Source organism: Triturus cristatus, chromosome 7, assembly GCF_964204655.1.
Source record: "Triturus cristatus chromosome 7, aTriCri1.1, whole genome shotgun sequence".
Taxonomy (NCBI): Eukaryota; Metazoa; Chordata; class Amphibia; order Caudata; family Salamandridae; genus Triturus; species Triturus cristatus.
The window spans coordinates 1,866,734,984-1,866,754,259 of NC_140590.1; the positions used below are offsets into that span (position 1 = coordinate 1,866,734,984).

At 54.5% G+C, this 19,276-nt stretch overlaps 1 protein-coding gene across 3 annotated transcripts in view; it reads left to right on the forward strand.

Annotated features, from left to right (window-relative positions):
• LOC146813537 (uncharacterized) overlaps window positions 1-19,276 on the forward strand; it is a 469,352-nt gene that overhangs the window by 261,984 nt on the left and 188,092 nt on the right. For all 3 annotated transcript variants that reach the window (XM_085620297.1, XM_085620296.1, XM_085620298.1), the window contains 2 exons: window positions 6,939-7,046; window positions 13,874-13,960. In XM_085620297.1, the coding sequence (XP_085476423.1) occupies window positions 6,939-7,046; window positions 13,874-13,960 (195 nt within the window). The remainder of the gene's footprint in view (window positions 1-6,938; window positions 7,047-13,873; window positions 13,961-19,276) is intronic.

The following is a 19,276-nucleotide window of genomic DNA, read 5'->3' on the forward strand; positions in this document are numbered from 1 at the left end:
GGCGGGTGCCTGGTAGGTTGGCCCGGTGGCGGGTGTCTTACCAGCTTGTGCCGGGGTCAGGAGTTCTCCTTGGCTCCTACGAATCGAAGTCCTGAGAGTTGTGACGCCGAGTTTCACTTTCTCGCTGGCGTGGCAGTACAGCATGCAGCTCGGGGCCAACATTTGGTGGCAGACGACGGGATCCGAGCCGACACCGAAAGAGAGCGTGCAGTAAACGACTGACACACTACCAAACAGAGATGGAAGGAGAAACCTCCCTGGGTGCCGCAGGCACCGAAATAAGCTCACCGTTCCGAGAGGATCAATTGGACTATTACACACATAGAGAATTAAAACAGTTTTGCAAAGACCTTGGCATCGCTACCACCGGATTAAGCACAAAGGAAGACTTCCAGAAAGTATTGAAAACCTGGGTCGAGACGGGGGCGCCCCCGACCCAAACGGAAGGAGACTCTGCCCATGAACCACAAAGCATCCCGGCGAGAAACAATGGGCCAGAGGGGAACCTGTCCCCCGAGGAGCTAGCGGACCGAGAGAGAAGCCGCAACCACGAACTTGAACTGGCAAAACTAAAAATCGAGGGAGAACTAAAACTAGCAGAGAAGAAGTTGGCCGTCGAGCAGTTACGGCTACAAGGGGAACTCGAAGAGAAGAGACGCCAAAGAGAGCACGACGAAAAGAAGCTCCAGCTAGAACATGAACGCAGCCTGAAGGAGATCGAGTGGCGGGCTAAAAACGAAAAGTCACAGCCACCCGGGAATCCACCGCCCGCTCCCACCAGGGAAACCAAAGTCCACATCCCCAAGGATGTGGTAAAAGAGTATTACAAGAACGACGATATCCAGCAGTGGTTTAAGGCCTACGAAGTCGCCATGACCTCTCACCGAGTCCCGCAGAAGGATTGAGGGGCTGGCCTATGGGGCCAGTTCTTAAGCGAAGAAAGAGACACCCTGCTAGATCTGCCCTCCACGGTCATGAACTCCTACAGCCACATGAAGGAAGCCCTCGTGGGCCGGTATGGACTCACCCCCGAAATGTACCGACAACGGTTCCAAGATTGTAAGAAGATACCGGGCACCACGTGGGTAGAATACGTGAACTTTTACAGCCGAGCCTTGGACGGGTGGATCAAGGGCAGCAAGGTCTCCACCTTCGAAGAACTGTTTGATCTGATTGCCTGGGAACATTTAGCGGCCAACTGCTTTGTAGAACTGCGCCAGCATCTCCTGGACAGCAAACTCACCGACCCTCGGAAGCTGGCCGCTGAGGCTGATCGTTGGGTGAATACCCGAGCCACCCGAGGCCCCGTGGGGGACTACGGCCGCCACAATCAAGGCCCCCCCCCCGCCAGAGGGGCGGAGGGAACCACGGCCGACAAAGAGACTTCCCCGGGGGGTCCTCAACCAGCCCCCCCAGCAGCCCACCAGCGGCGGGTTCAGCCCCGTCTCCAGCAAGCACCGGAGTCGCAGGACGGCTAGGTCCACGAGCTAGGATCACCTGCTTCCGCTGCCAACGGCCCGGACACTACGCCAATGACCCCCAGTGTCCCCAGTATCAGCGAACCACAACGACCAACCCCCCGGCCCGGCAGATGGCCTCCGTAGCTCTGGGGGAAGAGATGGAGTACTCCGAAGAATGGGAACCGGCGGCCATGGCCCTGGTCTCCCTTGGTGATCGAGAAATGGTCCCCGGGACACCCTTGCCCGCCAACACAAAGAAATACCGACAGCAAGTGACCATCAACGGCCACCGAGTCGAGGGCCTCCGCGACACCGGGGCGAGTGTCACCGCGGTCCACCGCAGCCTAATTTCCGAAGACCAGATCCTAACCGGTGCCCTCTGTCCGGTCATATCCTCCGACAATTCTGAGAGCCTCTGCCAGATGGCGCTGGTGCCCTTCGAGTGGGGAGGGGTCTCCGGAGAACTGAAGGTAGCGGTCCGGACATCACAGCCCGTAGACTGCCTCCTGGGCAACGACCTGGAGAGTTCCCCGTGGGGGCAAGTAGAACGAAGAGCCCATCTGGAGATGATGGGCCTACCAGAATGGGTCTGCGCCACCACGCGCTCCATGACCGCGCGATTGCCTCTCTCCGAGGGCAGTGAGGCCCTCCTACCGAACACTATCCCCGAGAGCCGGGACACTCTACCAGAAGCGGACCGGCAGATGGCCTCCGTAGCTCTGGGGGAAGAGATGGAGTACTCCGAAGAATGGGAACCGGCGGCCATGGCCCTGGTCTCCCTTGGTGATCGAGAAATGGTCCCCGGGACACCCTTGCCCGCCAACACAAAGAAATACCGACAGCAAGTGACCATCAACGGACAACCCTCCTTCGGAGGGAGAAGAGGACACTAACCCGGGAGAAGGGCCAGAACCTTCCGCCCCGGAGGCCCTGACTGAGCTCGGAGAACTGCCCGAGATGGACCAGTGGCGCTGTGAGGGGGGGCCCTCCCGGGAAGAATTCTGCCAGGAACAGGCCATTTGCCCCTCCCTCGTGGGACTCAGACAACAAGCCGAAGCCCAGGCTGCCGGTGACCGAACCGGAACCCATTGGATCTATTGGGACAATGGCCTCCTATACAGCGAGCAAAAGTCCGCCGAGCTAGGCGCAGCCCGGGTACTGGTGGTACCCCTGCGTTTCCGGAGCTTCCTCCTGTGCCTGGCCCACGATGTACCCTTGGCAGGACACTTAGGCCAAGACAAGACATATCAGCGATTGGTTACCCACTTCTATTGGCCCAAGATGCGAGCAAATGTAGAAGTCCACTGTAAATCCTGCCTCACGTGCCAGGGCAGTGGGAAAAGTGGCGGAAAGCGCAAGGCTCCATTGCAGCCCTTCCCCGTTGTGAGTACCCCGTGTGAGCGGGTCGGCATCGACATCGTGGGACCCCTGGATCCGAAGACCGCCCAGGGCCACAGATTCATCCTCGTCCTGGTGGACCATGCCACCCGCTACCCCGAGGCCATCCCCCTCCGCACCGTGATGGCTCCCGTGGTGGGCCGAGCTCTCATGGGGATCTTCTCCCGTGTCGGATTTCCCCGCGAGGTTGTGAGTGATCGCGGCACTAACTTTATATCCCGCTACATGAAGTCCCTGTGGCAGCAGTGCGGAGTCACGTATAAGTTCACGACCCCCTACCACCCCCAGGGCAACGGCCTAGTGGAACGCTTCAACCGTACCCTAAAGGGAATGATCCTGGGCCTCGAAGAGCCCCTGCGCCGGAAATGGGACGTCCTCCTCCCTTGCCTCCTGTTCGCATACCGAGAAGTTCCCCAAAAGTCTCTGGGGTTCAGCCCTTTCGAACTGCTATACGGACATCCCGTCCGAGGGCCCCTGAGCCTGGTCAAAGAGGGCTGGGAGACAAGCCCCCGGGGGACACCCCCTGATGTGTTCCGCTACATCCTGGCACTCCGCAACCAGACTAGGAAGTTCAGAGAACTCACAGAGGCTAACCTCGAGGCCAGCCAAGAAGAAATGAAGCGCTGGTATGACCAGAACGCAACCCTGGTCGAGTTCCAGCCGGGCCAGCAGGTTTGGGTCATGGCCCCGGTGAAGCCCTGCGCCCTACAAGACAAATGGACTGGTCCCTTCAAGGTGATCGAGCGGAAGAGCCAGGTCACGTACCTGGTCGATGTACAGTCCCCCCGGAACCCCCTCCGGGTCCTCCACGTGAACCGTCTCAAGCCCCACTTTGTGAGAACGGAATTAAGTTTGCTACTGGCCACCGATGATGGGGCGGAAGAAGACTCCGAACCCCTGCCTGACCCCCTGTGCGCTAAAGACCTGGATGGCTCCGTGGAGGGAGTAAGACTTTCAACCACCCTCACTCCCCAACAGTCCGACGACTGCCGCCGGCTGCTCAGACAATTCGCAGACCTCTTCTCCCTCATTCCAAGGGTCACCGACTGGTGTGTCCACGACGTGGACACCGGCGACAGCCCGCCTGTGAGACACCGGGCCTACCGGGTGCCTGACCGGGTCCGCACATGCGTCAAGACCGAGGTACAGAAGATGCTCACCCTTGGAGTAATCGAACCCTCCGACAGCCCCTGGGCCAGCCCGGTGGTCCTGGTCCCGAAGGCGGCTTCCCCGGGGGTCGCCCCCGAACTAAGATTCTGTGTGGACTACCGGGGGCTCAATGCGGTCACCCGGGCAGACGCTCACCCTATCCCCCGCGCCGACGAGCTCATCGACCGCCTGGGGGCCGCCCGGTTCCTCAGCACTTTCGACCTGACCTGCGGATACTGGCAGATTGCTCTCACGGAGGGAGCGAAAGAACGCTCTGCCTTCTCCACGCCAGATGGCCACTACCGCTTCAGGGTCATGCCGTTCGGGATGAAGAACGCCCCGGCCACATTCCAGCGGTTGGTGAACAAGGTCCTGGCCGGACTCGAGGAGTTCAGCGCGGCATACCTTGACGACATCGCCGTATTCAGCTCTGAATGGCACGAGCATCTCCAGCACCTCTGACAAGTACTCATGGCCCTGCGCCAAGCCGGCCTAACAGTGAAAGCCAGCAAATGCCAGCTCGGGCAAGGCTCCGTGGTCTACCTGGGGCATCAGGTGGGCAGCGGCCAGGTCGTCCCTCTCCAGCCGAAGATCGACGCCATCAAGTCCTGGGAGCCCCCCACCACGCAGGCAGAGGTTCGGGCCTTCCTGGGCCTTACAGGGTACTACCGGAGGTTCATTAAAAACTATGGTAGTATCGCGGGGCCCCTCACGGAGTTGACCTCCAAAAAGCTTCCGAAGAAGGTGCAGTGGACCACCCCGTGCCAGCAGGCGTTCGACGCCTTGAAAATCGCCATGTGCACCGCCCCCGTACTCAAGGCCCCCGACTACTCCCAAGAGTTTGTGGTCCAGACCGACGCCTCCGAGCACGGCATCGGGGCCATCCTCTCGCAGTTCGACGACAAGGGCATCGATCAGCCCATAGCCTTCATCAGCCGAAGGCTGCTGCCGCGAGAACAGCGTTGGAGTACTATAGAACGAGAGACCTTTGCCGTAGTCTGGGCCCTCAAGAAACTACGGCCCTACTTGTTCGGAACCCATTTCCGAGTACAGACGGACCACCGGCCCTTGCGGTGGCTAATGCAGATGAGGGGGGAGAACCCCAAGCTACTACGATGGTCCATCTCTCTCCAAGGGATGGATTTCACTGTCGAACATCGCCCCGGGGCGCATCATGCCAACGCCGACGGCCTGTCCCGGTTCTTCCGCTTCGGCGAGGAGAATCCCCCAGTGGATGGGTAGTTCTCCACGTCTTTCAGCTGGGGGGGACGCGTGTGAGACCGGCCTCACGGCGTTGCCCTCCCAATCATCCAGCCAACCTGCAACCACCCTCAAGACACGACATCTCCGACTCCGGCCGCCCCAGCCACCCAGATCCGAGGGCCGGCCAGAGCCCTGACAGACTCGACACCCTACCACGCATGTCCGACCGGGGGAGCTGGAACCCTCGAGCCAGACCGAAAGGCGCCAGCCCAGTCACACCTCGGGTCGCCTTCCCCGGGAAGACTCGATCGGCCACCAGGCCCCTGGGGAGCAGGCGACTCCCCTGCCGAGCGTCTGGGGTCCCTCCCAGACCCACCTGAAAAGACCAAAGAAGTGAGTGGCAGGAAATCCCGCCGAACCCCCTCCGTCACCCCAGTCCCCCCTCTGCGAGGACCCCGGACTTCAAAGAGCAAGCGGAGTATAACAAGGGGTGCCGGAGAAACGAAGGCAGAGAAGACCTGGAACCATCCGAGCCTGCTGACGCTGTCGCGGCTCCTGAACGCTGAAGTCACCTGGGCCTGCTGAGTGACTCGCGGCCTCTTGCTATCGAACCATCTGAGCCCTGCTGACGAGGTCACGGCTCCCGAGCACGGAACCACCTGGGCCTGCTGAGTGACTCGCGGCCTCTTGCTATCGAACCATCTGAGCCCTGCTGACGAGGTCGCGGCTCCCGAGCACTGAACCACCTGGGCCTGCTGAGTGACTCGCGGCCCCCAGCTATTGAACCATCTGAGCCTTGCTGACGGAATCGCGGCTCCCGAACTCCGACCACCTGTGCCTGCTGAGAGACTCGCGGCGCTCCCCTTGAGGACGACTCGGTAAGAGATCGCCCAGAGAATCGACACCCTCCAGCTCGAGTATTGTGAGCTATCCGCAGGGTATTTCGCAGAGACACTATCTTGAGAGACTGTCCCGCTACCCCCATTCCCCACGACCGATTGGTGGTACTTCGTGCCACGGCTGTATTACTTGCATCTTGGATCATAAAGATCCCTTGAAAATCATCGATAAAAAAGACCTATCGTCCTACAAAGAATACGTGTGGTGTCACGCTGTTCGTAGTGTATATCAGGGTGTGCGCGCCTAGTTCGGCCTACGTGGGAGAGGTGGGTCAAGGGGGTGGGCGAGACGGGCATCGAACCCCCCTCCGGCGAACGCCTTTCCAACAGTGGGGGGTGCCCGTGAGTGGCGGGGGACCCTGCAGCCAACCCCACACCATGCACAGCTGCCTGGTGGGAGTCAGAGGGGCTTGGATGCAGGCCCTGCAGCCAACCACATGACGTGCAAGATGGAGGGTAGGATGCCCATGAGGGGCGGGAAACCCTGCAGCCAACCCCACACCATGAACAGATACCTGTAGGGGGCTGGGACCCAGGTCCTGCAGCCAACCACACTCTGTGCAAGGCTTTGGTTTTTATGTATACATTTGCTTGCTTTAGAGGGACCTGTGAAGAGGGCCCCTTATGGGGAGCATGCCCCCAAAGCCCCTTTCTCGTGTTCCTGCACCCCTGTCTCCCATTCAGTCTGAGGTTAGTAAGTACAAGTAAAGTGAAAAATAATGTGTCCTGCTTGTGAGAGTAATACAAGATGTTATACAGTAAGTGGACATCTGCAGATGCCAGCACCAGCAGAAACTGTAACAAGACTGATATGTTTGCACTCACTCAGGAGATGGGGCAACACCTTGGATATCGGCCATCATCAAAATAGAGGACGAAGCCCCCCCTGAAGTCTCCCAGGATCCCAAAGGCAAATGCAGCATTCATCATCCTACAGGTGAGGCCACGTGTTCTTGTTTTAGTGGGACTGGGTCCAGGAATAGGGCCTAGATAGCTGCAGAAGAGGAACAGTGCCCCGGTATGTTAAGAATATGCTGTGTCCAAGCTCTAGAGTCCCAGCCTGTGCCTTTCTCCTCACTGTACCTGATCCTTTCTCTTGTCCCCCTGTCTTTGCCTGTCTTCTTTCTTGCTTAGAGGTCTGTGTCTCCTCGCTATGTCTGGGCCCAGCGCTAGCCCCCCTGTCTTTGTCTGTCTTCTTTCTTGCCTAGAGGTCTGTGTCTCCTCACTGTGTCTGGGCCCAGCACTAGTGCCCCTGTCTTTGTCTGTCTTCTTTCTTTCCTAGAGGTCTGTGTCTCCTTGCTGTGTCTGGGCCCAGCTCTAGTCCCCCTGTCTTTGCCTGTCTTCTTTCTTGCTTAGAGGCCTGTGTCTCCTCGCTGTGTCTGGGCCCAGCACTAGTCCCCCTGTGTTTGCCTGTCTTCTTTCTTGCCTAGAGGTCTGTGTCTCCTTGCTGTGTCTGGGCCCAGCACTAGTCCCCCTGTCTTTGCCTGTCTTCTTTCTTGTCTAGAGGTCTGTGTCTCCACGCTGTGTCTGGGCCCAATGCTAGTCCCCCTGTCTTTGCCTGTCTTCTTTCTTGCCTAGAGGTCTGTGTCTCCTTGCTGTGTCTGGGCCCAGCACTAGTCCCCCTGTCTTTGCCTGTCTTCTTTCTTGTCTAGAGGTCTGTGTCTCCACGCTGTGTCTGGGCCCAATGCTAGTCCCCCTGTCTTTGCCTGTCTTCTTTCTTGTCTAGAGGTCTGTGTCTCCACGCTGTGTCTGGGCCCAATGCTAGTCCCCCTGTCTTTGCCTGTCTTCTTTCTTGCCTAGAGGTCTGTGTCTCCTCGCTGTCTCTGGGCCCAGCTCTAGTCCCCCTGTCTTTGCCTGTCTTCTTTCTTGCCTAGAGATCCGTGTCTCCTCGCTGTGCCGGATCTTACCACTATTGTTCCTGTGTGTTTCTTTCACTGTGCCTTTCTCCAAACCATAGTTTCCTACTCGTTATCTTTCTCAGTGTGCCTGGTCCAACCTCATAGTTTCCTGTATCTTTCTCATCACTTTCCTGGTTTAATCCATAGTATTTCTGTGTCTTCCTTTTCACTATGCCTATACTAGCCCCTGGTGTTCCTCTGCCTCTGTGTTTTCACTACACCAGGTCCTTATCTAATCTTCCTGTCTTTGGCTTGTCACTGTGCCTAGTGCCCCTGTTTTTATCTGTCTTCCCACATGTCTCCGCATTGTGCCTGGTTCAACCAACAGTGTCCCTGTCTGTCTTTCTCCTCACCGTGCCTGGTCCAACCCCTGTTGTTCCTCTTTCTTTCTCCTCATTGTGCTGTGTCGAACCCCTGTTGTTCCTCTGTCTTTTTCTCATTGTTGCTGGTCAAACCTCTGTTGTATCTCTGTTTTTTCTCATTGTGCCTGGTCTAAACACATAGTATTCACATGACTTTTATCTCACCGTATATGGTGCAATCCCTCCTGTTCCTGTGTCTTTCACCTTCCTGTGCCTGGTCCAACCCTCCAGTCCCTGTGTCTTTCACCTTCCTGTGCCTGGTCCAACCCTCCTGTTCCTGTCTTTCACCTCCCTGTGCCTGGTCCAACCCTCCTGTTCCTGTGTCTTTCACCTTGCTGTGCCTGGTCCAACCCTCCTGTTCCTGTGTCTTTCACCTTCCTGTGACTGGTCCAACCCTCCTGTCCCTGTGCCTGGTTCAATCCTCCTGTTCCTGTCTTTCACCTCCCTGTGCCTGGTCCAATCCCTCCTGTTCCTGTGTGTTTCACCTCCCTGTGCTTGGTCCAAACCCTCCTGTTCCTGTGTCTTTCACCTCCCTGTGCCTGGTCCAATCCCTCCTGTTCCTGTGTCTTTCACCTCCCTGTGCCTGGTCCAACCCTCCTGTTCCTGTATCTTTCACCTTGCTGTGCCTGGTCCAACCCTCCTGTCCCTGTGTCTTTCACCTCCCTGTGCCTGGTCCAACCCTCCTGTTCCTGTCTTTCACCTCCCTGTGCCTGGTCCAATCCCTCCTGTCCCTGTGTCTTTCACCTCCCTGTGCCTGGTCCAACCCTCCTGTTCCTGTGTCTTTCACCTTGCTGTGCCTGGTCCAACCCTCCTATCCCTGTGTCTTTCACCTCCCTGTGCCTGGTCCAACCCTCCTGTTCCTGTGTCTTTCACCTCCCTGTGCCTGGTCCAACCCTCCTGTTCCTGTGTCTTTCACCTCCCTGTGCCTGGTCCAATCCCTCCTGTCCCTGTGTCTTTCACCTCCCTGTGCCTGGTCCAACCCTCCTGTTCCTGTGTCTTTCACCTCCCTGTGCCTGGTCCAACCCTCCTGTTCCTGTCTTTCACCTCCCTGTGCCTGGTCCAGCCCTCCTGTCCCTGTGTATTTCACCTTCCTGTGCCTGGTCCAACCCTCCTGTTCCTGTCTTTCACCTCCTTGTGCCTGGTCCAGCCCTCCTGTCCCTGTGTATTTCACCTTCCTGTGCCTGGTCCAACCCTCCTGTTCCTGTCTTTCACCTCCCTGTGCCTGGTCCAACCCTCCTGTTCCTGTGTCTTTCACCTCCCTGTGCCTGGCCCAACCCTCCTGTTCCTGTGTCTTTCACCTTGCTGTGCCTGGTCCAACCCTCCTGTTCCTGTTTCTTTCACCTCCCTGTGCCTGGTCCAACCCTCCTGTTCCTGTGTCTTTCACCTCCCTGTGCCTGGTCCAACCCTCCTGTTCCTGTCTTTCACCTCCCTGTGCCTGGTCTAACCCTCCTGTTCCTGTGTCTTTCACCTTCCTGTGCCTGGTCCAATCCCTCCTGTCCCTGTGTCTTTCACCTCCCTGTGCCTGGTCCAACCCTCCTGTTCCTGTGTCTTTCACCTCCCTGTGCCTGGTCCAACCCTCCTGTCCCTGTGTCTTTCACCTTCCTGTGCCTGGTCCAACCCTCCTGTTCCTGTCTTTCACCTCCCTGTGCCTGGTCCAACCCTCCTGTTCCTGTCTTTCACCTCCCTGTGCCTGGTCCAGCCCTCCTGTCCCTGTGTCTTTCACCTCCCTGTGCCTGGTCCAATCCCTCCTGTTCCTGTGTCTTTCACCTCCCTGTGCCTGGTCCAATCCCTCCTGTTCCTGTGTCTTTCACTTCCCTGTGCCTGGTCCAATCCCTCCTGTCCCTGTGTCTTTCACCTCCCTGTGCCTGGTCCAATCCCTCCTGTTCCTGTGTCTTTCACCTCCCTGTGCCTGGTCCAACCCTCCCGTTCCTGTGTCTTTCACCTTCCTGTGCCTGGTCCAATCCCTCCTGTTCCTGTGTCTTTCACTTCCCTGTGCCTGGTCCAATCCCTCCTGTCCCTGTGTCTTTCACCTTCCTGTGCCTGGTCCAACCCTCCTGTTTCTGTGTCTTTTACCTCCCTGTGCCTGGTCCAACCCTCCTGTGCCTGTGTCTTTCACCTTACTGTGCCTGGTCCAACCCTCCTGTCCCTGTGTCTTTCACCTTCCTGTGCCTGGTCCAACCCTCCTGTTCCTGTCTTTCACCTCCCTGTGCCTGGTCCAGCCCTCCTGTTCCTGTGTCTTTCACCTTACTGTGCCTGGTCCAACCCTCCTGTCCCTGTGTCTTTCACCTTCCTGTGCCTGGTCCAATCCCTCCTGTTCCTGTGTCTTTTACCTCCCTGTGCCTGGTCCAACCCTCCTGTTCCTGTGTCTTTTACCTCCCTGTGCCTGGTCCAACCCTCCTGTTCCTGTGTCTTTCACCTCCCTGTGCCTGGTCCAACCCTCCTGTCCCTGTGTCATTCACCTTCCTGTGCCTGGTCCAACCCTCCTGTCCCTGTGTCTTTCACCTCCCTGTGCCTGGTCCAACCCTCCTGTTCCTGTCTTTCACCTCCCTGTGCCTGGTCCAGCCCTCCTGTTCCTGTGTCTTTCACCTCCCTGTGCCTGGTCCAACCCTCCTGTCCCTGTGTCTTTCACCTCCCTGTGCCTGGTCCAGCCCTCCTGTCCCTGTGTCTTTCACCTCCCTGTGCCTGGTCCAGCCCTCCTGTCCCTGTGTCTTTCACCTTCCTGTGCCTGGTCCAATCCCTCCTGTCCCTGTGTCTTTCACCTCCCTGTGCCTGGTCCAGCCCTCCTGTCCCTGTGTCTTTCACCTCCCTGTGCCTGGTCCAGCCCTCCTGTTCCTGTCTTTCACCTCCCTGTGCCTGGTCCAACCCTTCTGTTCCTGTGTCTTTCACCTCCCTGTGCCTGGTCCAGCCCTCCTGTTCCTGTCTTTCACCTCCCTGTGCCTGGTCCAGCCCTCCTGTCCCTGTGTCTTTTACCTCCCTGTGCCTGGTCCAACCCTCCTGTCCCTGTGTCTTTCACCTCCCTGTGCCTGGTCCAGCCCTCCTGTCCCTGTGTCTTTCACCTCCCTGTGCCTGGTCCAGCCCTCCTGTCCCTGTGTCTTTCACCTCCCTGTGCCTGGTCCAGCCCTCCTGTCCCTGTGTCTTTCACCTCCCTCTGCCTGGTTTAGCCCTCCTGTCCCTGTGTCTTTCACCTCCCTCTGCCTGGTCCAGCCCTCCTGTCCCTGTGTCTTTTACCTCCCTGTGCCTGGTCCAGCCCTCCTGTTCCTGTGTCTTTCACCTCCCTGTGCCTGGTCCAACCCTCCTGTTCCTGTGTCTTTTACCTCCCTGTGCCTGGTCCAACCCTCCTGTGCCTGTGTCTTTCACCTTACTGTGCCTGGTCCAACCCTCCTGTCCCTGTGTCTTTCACCTTCCTGTGCCTTGTCCAACCCTCCTGTTCCTGTCTTTCACCTCCCTGTGCCTGGTCCAGCCCTCCTGTTCCTGTGTCTTTCACCTTACTGTGCCTGGTCCAACCCTCCTGTCCCTGTGTCTTTCACCTTCCTGTGCCTGGTCCAATCCCTCCTGTTCCTGTGTCTTTTACCTCCCTGTGCCTGGTCCAACCCTCCTGTTCCTGTGTCTTTTACCTCCCTGTGCCTGGTCCAACCCTCCTGTTCCTGTGTCTTTCACCTCCCTGTGCCTGGTCCAACCCTCCTGTCCCTGTGTCATTCACCTTCCCGTGCCTGGTCCAACCCTCCTGTCCCTGTGTCTTTCACCTCCCTGTGCCTGGTCCAACCCTCCTGTTCCTGTCTTTCACCTCCCTGTGTCTGGTCCAGCCCTCCTGTTCCTGTGTCTTTCACCTCCCTGTGCCTGGTCCAACCCTCCTGTCCCTGTGTCTTTCACCTCCCTGTGCCTGGTCCAGCCCTCCTGTCCCTGTGTCTTTCACCTCCCTGTGCCTGGTCCAGCCCTCCTGTCCCTGTGTCTTTCACCTTCCTGTGCCTGGTCCAATCCCTCCTGTCCCTGTGTCTTTCACCTCCCTGTGCCTGGTCCAGCCCTCCTGTCCCTGTGTCTTTCACCTCCCTGTGCCTGGTCCAGCCCTCCTGTTCCTGTCTTTCACCTCCCTGTGCCTGGTCCAACCCTCCTGTTCCTGTGTCTTTCACCTCCCTGTGCCTGGTCCAGCCCTCCTGTTCCTGTCTTTCACCTCCCTGTGCCTGGTCCAGCCCTCCTGTCCCTGTGTCTTTTACCTCCCTGTGCCTGGTCCAACCCTCCTGTCCCTGTGTCTTTCACCTCCCTGTGCCTGGTCCAGCCCTCCTGTCCCTGTGTCTTTCACCTCCCTGTGCCTGGTCCAGCCCTCCTGTCCCTGTGTCTTTCACCTCCCTGTGCCTGGTCCAGCCCTCCTGTCCCTGTGTCTTTCACCTCCCTCTGCCTGGTTTAGCCCTCCTGTCCCTGTGTCTTTCACCTCCCTCTGCCTGGTTTAGCCCTCCTGTCCCTGTGTCTTTCACCTCCCTGTGCCTGGTCCAGCCCTCCTGTTCCTGTCTTTCACCCCCCTGTGCCTGGTCCAGCCCTCCTGTCCGTGTGTCTTTTACCTCCCTGTGCCTGGTCCAACCCTCCTGTCCCTGTGTCTTTCACCTCCCTGTGCCTGGTCCAGCCCTCCTGTCCCTGTGTCTTTCACCTCCCTGTGCCTGGTCCAGCCCTCCTGTCCCTGTGTCTTTCACCTCCCTGTGCCTGGTCCAGCCCTCCTGTCCCTGTGTCTTTCACCTCCCTGTGCCTGGTCCAACCCTCATGTTCCTGTGTCTTTCACCTTACTGTGCCTGGTCCAACCCTCCTGTGCCTGTGTCTTTCACCTTCCTGTGCCTGGTCCAACCCTCCCGTTCCTGTGTCTTTCACCTTCCTGTGCCTAGTCCAACCCTCCTGTTCCTGTGTCTTTTACCTCCCTGTGCCTGGTCCAACCCTCCTGTCCCTGTGTCTTTCACCTCCCTGTGCCTGGTTTAGCCCTCCTGTTCCTGTGTCTTTCACCTCCCTGTGCCTGGTCCAGCCCTCCTGTTCCTGTGTTTTTCACCTCCCTGTGCCTGGTCCAGCCCTCCTGTTCCTGTGTCTTTCACCTCCCTGTGCCTGGTCCAGCCCTCCTGTTCCTGTGTCTTTCACCTCCCTGTGCCTGGTTTAGCCCTCCTGTTCCTGTGTCTTTCACCTCCCTGTGCCTGCGGTTGTCACTAGTTCATGCTGGACACGAGGGAGGGTAAGCCTTGCAAACCTTGCAGAGTGTAGGGGAACATGTCACATTGGTGGTCTTCTTGAGTCACATCTACAGATAGAAGTGTTATTTTAATTCACATTTAGTGACCAGCCCTGTGCTCACCTCCACCCCCAGAAACCAACCCGAACGCCTCTCCTTTCTCATACAACGCTGTATTATTTCTTGTCCAGAACAGAAATGAGGTGATTTAGCTCCCCACAGGGAGTCATGGTGGGTGAGAGATGAAGTTGAAGGAGCAAAGCAGTGTTTCTTTTCGGAATTCAACATTTTGTCACCTTCACAGGTCTTCCTGCCGTCATTTCTGAGCCAACAAGTTCTTGGGACCATGTTGATGGAGACGAAAGAGACACCAGCCCGTGTGCCAGCTCAGGTAAAAGTATTCCTGTATTGTGGCATGAAACAGCAGCTGTTCTAGAGTTGGCCATGGAAAGGTATTCCTGCCCCCTGACTTAGAAGAGACTGCAACCCCCATTTCAGATCAGGTAAAGGTATTCATGGAAGGGCAGGCTGCCAGGGTCTCGGTCAGCCAAAGCTATTTCTTCATTGTTACATGGAATACACAGCAGGCCCCAGCGTCTGCTCAGCACACGGAGTGCCAGAAGTGTAATGGGTAAGAGACGCAGCAGCAGTGTCGGATGAGGAAAAGCTGTCCCAGTATTGACATGGAAGACAGAAGAGCCGAGCTCTCAGCTCATGGAAAGGTATTCTGGTATTGTGACTTGGAGGAGATGGCAACTCGTCGTATACCAGATGAGGATGTTGTGTTATTGTGACATGGAGGAGATGGCAATCTCACAAGATACCAGAGTAGGATCTTGTGTTATTGTGACATGGAGGAGATGGCAACTCGTCGTATACCAGATGAGGATGTTGTGTTATTGTGGCATGGAGGAGATGGCAACTCGTCGTATACCAGATGAGGATGTTGTGTTATTGTGAGATGGAGGGGATGGCAATCTCACGAGATACCAGAGAAGGATCTTGTGTTATTGTGACATGGAGGAGATGGCAACTCGTCGTATACCAGATGAGGATGTTGTGTTATTGTGACATGGAGGAGATGGCAACTCGTCGTATACCAGATGAGGATGTTGTGTTATTGTGACTTGGAGGAGATGGCAACTCGTCGTATACCAGATGAGGATGTTGTGTTATTGTGACTTGGAGGAGATGGCAACTCGTCGTATACCAGATGAGGATGTTGTGTTATTGTGACTTGGAGGAGATGGCAACTCGTCGTATACCAGATGAGGATGTTGTGTTATTGTGACATGGAGGGGATGGCAATCTCACGAGATACCAGATGAGGATGTTGTGTTATTGTGACATGGAGGGGATGGCAATCTCACGAGATACCAGAGTAGGATGTTGTGTTATTGTGACATGGAGGAGATGGCAATCTCACGAGATACCAGAGAAGGATCTTGTGTTATTGTGACATGGAGGAGATGGCAATCTCACGAGATACCAGAGAAGGATGTTGTGTTATTGTGACATGGAGGGGATGGCAATCTCACGAGATACCAGAGTAGGATGTTGTGTTATTGTGACATGGAGGAGATGGCAATCTCACGAGATACCAGAGAAGGATCTTGTGTTATTGTGACATGGAGGAGATGGCAACTCGTCGTATACCAGATGAGGATGTTGTGTTATTGTGGCATGGAGGAGATGGCAACTCGTCGTATACCAGATGAGGATGTTGTGTTATTGTGAGATGGAGGGGATGGCAATCTCACGAGATACCAGAGAAGGATGTTGTGTTATTGTGACATGGAGGAGATGGCAATCTCACGAGATACCAGAGTAGGATCTTGTGTTATTGTGACATGGAGGAGATGGCAACTCGTCGTATACCAGATGAGGATGTTGTGTTATTGTGGCATGGAGGAGATGGCAACTCGTCGTATACCAGATGAGGATGTTGTGTTATTGTGGCATGGAGGAGATGGCAACTCGTCGTATACCAGATGAGGATGTTGTGTTATTGTGACTTGGAGGAGATGGCAATCTCACGAGATACCAGAGAAGGATCTTGTGTTATTGTGACATGGAGGAGATGGCAATCTCATGAGATACCAGATGAGGATGTTGTGTTATTGTGACATGGAGGGGATGGCAATCTCACGAGATACCAGATGAGGATGTTGTGTTATTGTGACATGGAGGGGATGGCAATCTCACGAGATACCAGAGTAGGATGTTGTGTTATTGTGACATGGAGGAGATGGCAATCTCACGAGATACCAGAGAAGGATCTTGTGTTATTGTGACATGGAGGAGATGGCAATCTCATGAGATACCAGATGAGGATGTTGTGTTATTGTGACATGGAGGGGATGGCAATCTCACGAGATACCAGAGTAGGATGTTGTGTTATTGTGACATGGAGGAGATGGCAATCTCACGAGATACCAGAGAAGGATCTTGTGTTATTGTGACATGGAGGAGATGGCAATCTCATGAGATACCAGATGAGGATGTTGTGTTATTGTGACATGGAGGGGATGGCAATCTCACGAGATACCAGAGAAGGATCTTGTGTTATTGTGACATGGAGGAGATGGCAATCTCATGAGATACCAGATGAGGATGTTGTGTTATTGTGCCGTGGAGGAGATGGCAATATCACGAGATACCAGAGAAGGATCTTGTGTTATTGTGACATGGAGGAGATGGCAATCTCATGAGATACCAGATGAGGATGTTGTGTTATTGTGACATGGAGGGGATGGCAATCTCACGAGATACCAGAGAAGGATGTTGTGTTATTGTGACATGGAGGAGATGGCAATCTCACGAGATACCAGAGTAGGATCTTGTGTTATTGTGACATGGAGGAGATGGCAACTCGTCGTATACCAGATGAGGATGTTGTGTTATTGTGGCATGGAGGAGATGGCAACTCGTCGTATACCAGATGAGGATGTTGTGTTATTGTGAGATGGAGGGGATGGCAATCTCACGAGATACCAGAGAAGGATGTTGTGTTATTGTGACATGGAGGAGATGGCAATCTCACGAGATACCAGAGTAGGATCTTGTGTTATTGTGACATGGAGGAGATGGCAACTCGTCGTATACCAGATGAGGATGTTGTGTTATTGTGGCATGGAGGAGATGGCAACTCGTCGTATACCAGATGAGGATGTTGTGTTATTGTGGCATGGAGGAGATGGCAACTCGTCGTATACCAGATGAGGATGTTGTGTTATTGTGGCATGGAGGAGATGGCAACTCGTCGTATACCAGATGAGGATGTTGTGTTATTGTGACATGGAGGAGATGGCAATCTCACGAGATACCAGAGTAGGATCTTGTGTTATTGTGACATGGAGGAGATGGCAGTCTCACGAGATACCAGAGAAGGATCTTGTGTTATTGTGACATGGAGGAGATGGCAACTCGTCGTATACCAGATGAGGATGTTGTGTTATTGTGGCATGGAGGAGATGGCAACTCGTCGTATACCAGATGAGGACGTTGTGTTATTGTGACTTGGAGGAGATGGCAACTCGTCGTATACCAGATGAGGATGTTGTGTTATTGTGACTTGGAGGAGATGGCAACTCGTCGTATACCAGATGAGGATGTTGTGTTATTGTGGCATGGAGGAGATGGCAATCTCATGAGATACCAGATGAGGATGTTGTGTTATTGTGACTTGGAGGAGATGGCAACTCGTCGTATACCAGATGAGGACGTTGTGTTATTGTGACTTGGAGGAGATGGCAACTCGTCGTATACCAGATGAGGATGTTGTGTTATTGTGACATGGAGGAGATGGCAATCTCACGAGATACCAGAGAAGGATCTTGTGTTATTGTGACATGGAGGAGATGGCAATCTCATGAGATACCAGATGAGGATGTTGTGTTATTGTGACATGGAGGGGATGGCAATCTCACGAGATACCAGAGAAGGATCTTCTGTTATTGTGACATGGAGGAGATGGCAATCTCACGAGATACCAGATAAGGATCTTGTGTTATTGTGACATGGAGGAGATGGCAATCTCATAAGATACCAGAGAAGGATGTTGTGTTATTGTGACGTGGAGGAGATGGCAGTCTCACGAGATACCAGAGAAGGATGTTGTGTTATTGTGACATGGAGGAGATGGCAATCTCACGAGATTCCAGAGTAGGATCTTGTGTTATTGTGACATGGAGGAGATGGCAATCTCACGAGATACCAGATAAGGATCTTCTGTTATTGTGACATGGAGGAGATGGCAATCTCACGAGATACCAGAGAAGGATCCTGTGTTATTGTGACATGGAGGAGATGGCAATCTCATGTGATACCAGATGAGGATGTTGTGTTATTGTGCCGTGGAGGGGATGGCAACTCGTCGTATACCAGATAAGGATCTTCTGTTATTGTGCCGTGGAGGAGATGGCAATCTCATGAGATACCACAGAAGGATCCTGTGTTATTGTGACATGGAGGAGATGGCAGACTCACGAGATACCAAATAAGGATGTTGTGTTATTGTGAGATGGAGGAGATGGCAATCTCATGAGATACCGGAGAAGGATGTTGTGTTATTGTGACATGGAGGAGATGGCAGTCTCACGAGATACCAGAGTAGGATCTTGTGTTATTGTCACATGGAGGAGATGGCAATCTCATGAGATACCACATAAGGATGTTGTGTTATTGTGCCGTGGAGGAGATGGCAATCTCATGAGATACCAGAGTAGGATCTTGTGTTATTGTCACATGGAGGAGATGGCAATCTCATGAGATACCAGATAAGGATGTTGTGTTATTGTGACATGGAGGAGATGGCAATCTCATGAGATACCAGATAAGGATGTTGTGTTATTGTGACATGGAGGAGATGGCAATCTCACGAGATACCAGAGAAGGATCTTCTGTTATTGTGACATGGAGGAGATGGCAATCTCACGAGATACCAGAGAAGGATCTTCTGTTATTGTGACATGGAGGAGATGGCAATCTCACGAGATACCAGATAAGGATCTTGTGTTATTGTGACACGGAGGAGATGGCAATCTCATGAGATACCAGATAAGGATGTTGTGTTATTGTGACATGGAAGGGATGGCAATCTCACGAGATACCAGAGAAGGATCTTGTGTTATTGTGACATGGAGGAGATGGCAATCTCATGTGATACCAGAGAAGGATGTTGTGTTATTTTGACATGGAGGAGATGGCAATCTCATGAGATACCAGAGAAGGATCTTGTGTTATTGTACCGTGGAGGAGATCGCAATCTCATAAGATACCAGAGTAGGATCTTGTGTTATTGTGACATGGAGGAGATGGCAATCTCATGAGATACCAGATAAGGATGTTGTGTTATTGTGACATGGAGGGGATGGCAACTCGTCGTATACCAGATGAGGATGTTGTGTTATTGTGACATGGAGGAGATGGCAATCTCACGAGATACCAGAGTAGGATCTTGTGTTATTGTGACATGGAGGAGATGGCAATCTCACGAGATACCAGAGAAGGATGTTGTGTTATTGTGACATGGAGGAGATGGCAATCTCACGAGATACCAGAGAAGGATCCTGTGTTATTGTGACATGGAGGAGATGGCAATCTCATGTGATACCAGATGAGGATGTTGTGTTATTGTGCCGTGGAGGAGATGGCAACTCGTCGTATACCAGATAAGGATCTTCTGTTATTGTGAGATGGAGGAGAT